This window comes from Limanda limanda, chromosome 11 (assembly GCF_963576545.1).
Source record: "Limanda limanda chromosome 11, fLimLim1.1, whole genome shotgun sequence".
NCBI classification, from domain to species: Eukaryota; Metazoa; Chordata; class Actinopteri; order Pleuronectiformes; family Pleuronectidae; genus Limanda; species Limanda limanda.
In genome coordinates this window covers 23,160,233-23,168,534 of record NC_083646.1, presented here as the reverse complement: position 1 = coordinate 23,168,534, position 8,302 = coordinate 23,160,233, and the positions used below count along the sequence as shown (strand labels likewise).

Genomic DNA, 8,302 nt, shown 5'->3' with positions numbered 1-8,302 from the left:
GGAGTATATAATGAAACAAATTGAATTAGACTTGAGTCTGATTATATTCATGGTAAAAAAGCAAAATCCTATATTCCCTATAAGTAAATTAATATATTTAATTTCGGATTTCAGGCTCCCCAGAAATGCCATTAAGTAGCATGTCACTGGTTTGTAGGTGTCTTAGGACAATTTATAAATCGCTGCAGTGCCGTTAAGTTTGAGTGCCTTGTCAAAAGAAAACATCACTCCAAAAATGCCAGGTGAATTTTCTTGATTTATAATAAAATAACAGTGCTGTTGATCGTAGAGGCCGCAGCTTTACAACCTACTTCACTTTGAAGTTTGGGCGTATTGTGCCGGTTCACAAAGTCAGAGGTAACTGTGCACGCAGGTCTGCGGTGGTATGTGGGTCATAATTCCAGATGCTAAAGCACTTTGACTTTCTCTTTTATTACTGCTGCACTTTTTCCTGCTGATGGTCCATGAGGAGAAATTACCGTATGAAAACAGCAGTGACCTGTGTGCGTCACAGGAAAGTGTGGACTGTCATTAACTCGACTCTTGATGGCTCCTGAAGGGGCTATAATTGAAATTTGATATTTCTTTCTGCTGCTGTTGCTGCAAAGGTGAAATCACACTACAGTGACCTGTGGCCAACTGGCACAACAACCGATGGATAACCTCGATAAATACCAATGTTTGAATTGTTGCACGAGAAAAGGTGCAGTGTCTAGACCGAGATGATTAATGGTGTATTAAACTCCAATAAAAATCCTCCAAATAGCCATAAAATCTGATTTTCTGACATGACAAAGGAAATTAGAAGCTCAGATACACAGCTCAGTCTAACATACATCCAGCAAACAGTTGATTCATATGTCATATCAATTTGTTAATGTTAACTATCTGTCATTGCAAGAACATGAATAGTCTTTCCTCAAAATGCAAAACCATTCCTCCCATATTCCCCCAAAAAACATTCAAAATATCATTATATTTTATCCCATCCAACTTCTGGAAAGCAAAACTTTGTATTATCAGCACTGAAACTAAAGACACCCTTCCCGTCAGCGCATATATCCCCCTCTATGTCCTGTCCCCTCCTCCTCTCTTCCCCCCTTTCCTCTTTTCAAACCATGGAGGATGTGAGCTCACAGTGGGCAGAAGGACAGACAGGAAACTTGACTCTAATTTATCACCAACATACAGGAAAGACTGCTCCACACTGCTCAAATGTGAATGGAAAAAATGAAAAATCTACACACCAGATCCATATAAAGCATAGTGTCATTAAACACAGGAGGTTGAGTTTTAAAATCCATGTGTCTGCATTTTAAAAGTATAGTAAGTTTAATAAGCATCATTTCCGATGTGAGGATTCCTCCAAATTAGGCTGGAAAAACCCTGCAAAGATGATTTTTTTCTGAAGCACTGCAACATTGACACTACATTGAAAATAAGAATCCTTTTTGATCACTGAAACAAGGGGAGAAAACTGGAGAGAGGCAGCACAGGGCCACATAACTGCCCCAGCAGGAGGTTGATCTCTCTGCCTCTGCTCCTGAAAGTTATCCTCCTACTTTTCTAACTCCGACTTAATCCACCTCGTTCAGTCTTGGCCCTAATCCTCTCATTCCTCCCGTCTTTATCCTCCTCCTTTGACTTTCTCAGGTTCCATCCTCCATCCCTCCTTCCTCCCTTTGACCCGGAGATGCAGCGAAGTGAGTCGCAAAAGGAGAAGTTGACTAATATGGTGAAAAATCAAAGGGAGTCCCATCTGAGTGGTTAAGGTGAACAACCTCTTCTCTTCTCTTCTCTTCTCTTCATTGATCCCAGTAAAGATCATTAACAAAGTAGGAATCAGGGATCTGCAGGACTGCACTGGGCCCACACACACATCACAAAGTTACAAGGGCTCATCAACATACTGACTTCTAATCTAATTTACAGTTAAATAAACACATGGTGAAATTTGATTTAAGGCTGCTTCACTAAGAGGATAATCAGGACGATTATAGAACTGATTTAGACCTTCTAACAATCGCAGGGTGTTCCCAACCGGCGGTTACTCTGTGCCGAATATCTAATCAAATAATCCTGAAGTGTGGGGTCTTTACATAATAATCTTAATGCTTCCGATTGAGTCGGAGTCTCCCCATTCTCAAATCAGTTTGGAGAGAAACACACAAGCTGACTGGGAAACATCACCAACCGGTAGTTGCGTACTTGTACAGCTGTGACTAAAAACCAACTCAACTCCAGCGCACCTAGCAAAATATATAGCTACGCCTTCTCAGCCACGACTTCATCCATGTTTTTTTTTTAATTTACTGCTAAACAGAGCACACAACTCTCGGTCCTCATCCATATTTGTTTTTCTTCTTTAGACACTTTTAATCCCACGAGTGCTACGAACTCCAGTTCAGAAGATGGTGGTAAAGTGCCTAAAAGTTGTGCCAACCACCATAAAGAGCTGAAGAGGAAGAAGAAGATAGGCACGTTTCTGTGAGATCTCAAGTCTTTGGAAACTCAATTTTTTTTCCTACAAACGGCAAGTGCTTGGTCTGACGTTGTGGCCAAATCATCCAGTGTGTGTGTTCATGAAGATTATAGGATTAAAAACTGATTCAATCTGTCATTATGTCTGTGGTCTCCCACATTTTAAAATCAGTCAAGAGGACTCCCCCTCAAGAATGCTTGTGCTTATTCGATGTTTGTCTTGAAACAGGAGGGAGGTGGAGGCACTGGAAGGTGAGCAGCAGTACTGTCATTACACACTGGGGTGCATCACACCGACTATGTTCCTACTTTATACATTGCTGTGAGAAGATAGTTTCAGATTTGTATCAATGGATGATAGATGGATGGACGGATTTATTAATTTATTGATCCCAGACTGGGTAATTCCTGAACATTTACTCAAAATGTACGATTAGATCAAGGGACCACATGATTACAGTTTCTTAAAACAACACCAAGCCTACATCACCCTTGTGAAAAACAGTTTTCCCCTTTTGTTGTTTTCGATAAAGTTATACCTGAGGTAGTATGTCAGCCATAGTAGTACATCACTGAGAGTACTCATGTGTTGAAAGACAGTAAAGCCGTTGATGATGTTTTTTGTAGTGGAACTGAATTCGGAGCATGCTCAGAAGGTGGCGGAACTGGAGCAGACCATGTGCCAAAAACTGCGAGACCGACAGAAGGTCTATGAAGAAGCCTTTAACCAAGACATGGAGCAATACCTGTCCACTGGACAGATACAACAGAGAGGTAAGGTATTCCAGGCAAGTTCAAGTGACAGGGACCATTTACACACAAAATTTTTCATTCGCACTAAGCTGATGATTTCAGATCAAATCTCCAGATTGGAGGACAACAGTCATGCATTGCAGTCAGAGATGGGTAAATGTATACTTTTAATGTTTTAAACGTGGTCTCATCTATTGTAATGTGATATATTAGGATTATTTTATTGTTCAGGAAAATAAATCGGTGTTCTTGAAATCTGTTAATTCCAGTTCCTGATACTAACAGGGATAGTTCAACCAAAAATTAAAATTCACTATCTACTCACAACTATGCTGATGGGGGGGTGGGGGAAGTGTTTGAGTCCGCAAAACACTTTTGGATTATCAGGGGTAAAGAGAGTTGCAGCCAAATCCACGAAATTGAAGTAAATGGTAAACAAATCTTCTTCTTTAATTATGTGAAGAACACTATTATTGGGTTAAACTTTTTTAAATGTGTGTGTTATGCCTGTGTTTGTATTTGTAGAACCATCCAAACCTGATGTGGGTGTTCTGGATCACATGACGGTGACCAACATGTCAGACCAGGAGGCTTTGGATGACTTCCTTAACTCCAGCGGCGATGACATTAGTACTGGATCATCACTGACCTCAGGTAACCCCGACTTACTTATTCTACAACCTCAGGAAAGTAAAAGACAAACAGGAGCTGCTTAGATATTGCACGTTATCAATGTTTAACAAGTGTATCAATCATCTTTTGATCTATACACCCGTCAGTGTTTCAGTAGCAGTACTGGCTAATGTGTGTGTTCAAACCTTGTAAACATGGAGCAACTAGCAAGTATTTGTTTTGGTGTTACGCTCCCTGTAATGACTGTAAGAATAGCCCTGTAGCTTTGTTTTGTTCACACACATCCTTGGTTGTTCTGATCCCTCAGTAACCTCTGAATCTTTCTGGAGTGCGTTGAAAAACGGCAGGTTAAGGGCTCTGAAGATACAACTGGGGACAGTGGGGGGAACACACTTAAATTTTTTTCTGACGATGATTTTAATATCAAAATCTCACCACCTTCCCAGGAGAAGTGAATTTACTCACCGCTGATCTATCCCCAATTTTATCTTACCACACAACTTAGATGGGACAGGTTGATCTAGATCTCAGGACTCAGGTAATACTAGTCCATATATAATCGGAACACCACTTTATGAAATAAACAAAGTCTTCCATACAGGTCCAGACCTCGAGTCCTGCTCCTCTGAGTCTACAAGAAGCCAAATGAACCAAGCCCCTCCCACTAACAACAAACCATCCAACCAGGATGCAGTATGGGGGTGAGAAGAGGAAGTAGCCAGTGAGGACAGTGATGAACCTGTGGTGCAGTCAGATGAGGACGAGGTTCAGCCGGACATGTCCTTGGTTGGCCTGCAGGATGTCGAGAGGGCCTCTGTTAAGTTGTGGTGCACTATTGCTGCAGCTACCGTTGCATTCGGAGGAAAGAATAAATGATGGCGTTATCTTTAGCCGTTGTTGGCGTATTTATTAACAGGCTGCTGACACATCAGTCTCACGGTCAGAGCTACTTTAACTGAAGCACTAACATATAGCAAGTTGGCTCTTATAGCCTGTACCTTAGCGCCATCCTGTGGCGTAACCATATATACATATTACAATACAGCATTACATATACATCTGAGTACATAATGAATATATCTCAACACCCCCACTTGTACTCAGGTTGCTATACTTCAAGCAAAAGAAACACAGGAAAACAGAATGAATGTGAACCTCTGTCATACACATATCAATCTCCAAAAAGAGCAGTTGCAAACTTCTTCAGTTTCAACTTATTTACAGGTTTGGTCATTACATCAGCAACCATGTCATCAGTAGAACAATACATCCAAATCACCCTTCCCTCAATCACAGTTGACCTGATAAAGTGGTACTTTATGTCAAAGTGTTTACACCTCTGTCTGTGTACAGGGTTTTTGGCAAGAGCTATTGTCCCCTGATTGTCCTCATGTACAATAGTTTGTGTGTAATTGTAGTTATCTATACCCCCCAGTAACTGCTCCAGGTATAGACACTCCTGTATGGTTGAAGCCAGTGCCATGTATTCTGCCTCGCAGGTTGATAGCGCAACTGTGGGTTGTTTTCTAGTCTTCCACGAGACTAGAGAGCTGTTCTGATTAAGACTGACACAGTATCCTGTGGTACTGCGTCTGTCACTGGTATCAGCCGCCCAGTCAGCATCACTGTAGGCTTGTATACCTAGCTCCTCACTGTCGTTTCTCTTAAAGCTTAACCCTTTCTCTGCAGTGCCTTTGAGATACCTTAAAACATGCTTCACAGTGACCCACTGCTCCTCTGTAGGCTCAGCAAAGTACTGTGATAATCTGCTCACCACAAAACTTAAATCCGGTCTGGTACAAGTAGTCAAGTATATAAGACTACCAACAGCCTCCCTGTACATCCTGACATCTTCCATTTTTACTGCATCTTCAGTATACTCTAGCTTCTGCTCACAGGGTGTTTCTCTGGTCCTACAATCTTGCATATTAAAACGCTGTAGTATCTTGTTAGTGTATCTTTCCTGTGACATCTTTACACATCCATCTGATTGACTGAAATCAATACCCAGGAAATGTTTGAGTTTGCCTAAATCTTTCATCTTAAACTTTTCTGCGAGCATCTCTTTCACCTTTTTCAGTCTCTCTTCATTGCTTGCTGCAATGATCAAGTCATCGACCCATGTGATTATGATCACCTTCCCTTCATTTGACTCTTTGGCATAAACACAGTGGTCGGCTGGGTTTTGTGTGAATCCATCCTCAGTTAGGCAATTGTGCAAAACCCTATTCCAATTTCGGCCGGACTGTTTAAGACCGTAAAGGGATTTCTCTAGCTTATAAACTATACCCTCTTTTTCTTCATAACCCTCTGGTGGATTGATGTAGATCTCATAATCTATGGGCGCGTGCAAGTACGCAGTTTTCACGTCCATTTGGTGGAGGAGTAAATTCTCCTGTGCAGCTTTTTGTAGCACCACCCTTATACTCGTCATGTCTGCCGTGGGTGAAAACGTCTCCCCATAGTCTACTCCCATTCTTTGGCTGTAACCCTTGGCCACAAACCTTGCTTTGTCTTTGTCTCTCCCATCTACATCAGTCTTGATGGCGTAAACCCATCTACCCCCCACTGTTTCCTTGCCTATTGGCAGTGCTGTCGGGGTAAAGGTCTTGTTCTCGTCTAAGGATTGGATTTCCTCATCCATGGCTTTTGCCCATTCTTTTGAGTTATCTGACTCCATTGCCTCCCCAAATGTCTGTGGAATGCCACACACCGCTCTACAGCAGTAGTCTACTGTGATATGAACCGCATCACTAACACAGTTTTCAGTTATGAAGTCATTTAAGTGACTCGGCTTCCTTCTTTCTCTAGTTGGATACCTTCTACTCTCTGGTTCACCACTTGTCACACTTGACTCTGGAGCATTTTCTGTACTCCTACTGACCCCCTGCGTGGTTCCACTAGTCCTGGGTCTCACAGTGTCATCATAGCTATCACTTGGATCTGGCTCACCTGTCTGTGTTGGTTTTTCCACAGCTGACTCACAAACTTTACTAGTCTGTGTTTTTGTACTTTGTTTGTATCTGGATGATACACCAAATACGCTGGGCTGTTCTTGTCGTGACCTACAAAATGCCCCTGATCACATCTGGAATCAAGCTTCCCTTTGCTCTGTTTGTACGTGTAACATACAGACCCAAACTTTTGCATTTTGGATACATTGGGCTTTTTGTCTGTTAGCAGCTCATAAGGAGTCTGCCCTGTACGTCTGTTAAAACATCTGTTCCGTACCATTGCTGCTGTTTGTACAGCGTAGGGCCATAGCTGCTTTGGTAGTGCACTTTCAACTATCATGCACCTACCCATCTCAAAAAGAGTACGCCAACCCCTCTCTGCTGTTCCGTTCTGGTGTGGGGAATAAGGAGCTGACGTTTCATGTCTGATCTTATTCTTCATCAACAGTGCTTGGAAATCACTGCATGTAAACTCTGTTCCATTGTCGGATCTGATGCACCTCACCTTCCCATAAGGGGATATATCTGCTAGGAACTTTTCTGTAGCCTATACTGTGTCACTTTTCTTCTTTAGAAAATAAACAAACACTGCACTTGAGTAGTCATCAGTAAATGATTGCACATATTTGTAACCATCTCTCGACTCAGTGGCTACGGGACCTGCAAGATCTGTGTGTACCATCTGTAAGGGAGCCTTTGCTCTGGTATCAGGGTCCCTATTTCTGGTTTGAGCAAACTTTCCCTGAATACACACCTCACACTCTTGTTCCGGCCTACTCGTTTTGCCTTTGATCTGCATACCTACAACAACATTTTGCAACTTAAGAACATCGTCATAGTTACAGTGGCCTAATATTTCATGCCATGTCTGTATGTCGTGACAGGCATTACACTTATCATTAGATTCAGATTCAGTATGCAAATAATACAGCTTTCCATACACATGAATGTTAAATCTGTTATGTTGTGTTAAATTGCTGCAGCTACCGTTGCATTCGGAGGAAAGAATAAATGATGGCGTTATCTTTAGCCGTTGTTGGCGTATTTATTAACAGGCTGCTGACACATCAGTCTCACGGTCAGAGCTACTTTAACTGACGCACTTACATATAGCAAGTTGGCTCTTATAGCCTGTACCTTAGCGCCATCCTGTGGCGTAACCATATATACATATTACAATACAGCATTACATATACATCTGAGTACATAATGAATATATCTCAACAGCCTCTGATGAGAGTGACTCTGCAGGGGACCTGGCCTCTGGGTAACTAAACAACCTGGACTTTGAAACTCACTGAACACTGGAACACTGACTGCTGTTGCTCTGGTGCCCTGTGCTTTGCCTGGCTCTCGTCTTCGGCAAACATGTGCCACTTTTCTGCTTTGAGGTCAAACTGCTCTTTTCTGATTTGACTTGAAAACATGCCTCCAACACAAATGCTGGATTTTCATATCGAACACTTGTGATTGGAGAAAAT

The 8,302-nt window shown here is 42.0% G+C and overlaps 1 protein-coding gene across 1 annotated transcript; it reads left to right on the top strand.

Annotated features, from left to right (window-relative positions):
* Positions 1-1,693: 1,693 nt before the first annotated feature.
* Positions 1,694-4,581, top strand: LOC133014600 (dysbindin-like). The gene is made up of 7 exons (XM_061081864.1): positions 1,694-1,703; positions 2,370-2,487; positions 2,711-2,733; positions 3,109-3,255; positions 3,337-3,387; positions 3,760-3,888; positions 4,469-4,581. The coding sequence occupies exons 1-7, from the start codon at positions 1,694-1,696 to the stop codon at positions 4,570-4,572; spliced, it is 582 nt and encodes a 193-aa protein (XP_060937847.1). The 3' UTR covers positions 4,573-4,581.
* Positions 4,582-8,302: the final 3,721 nt, after the last annotated feature.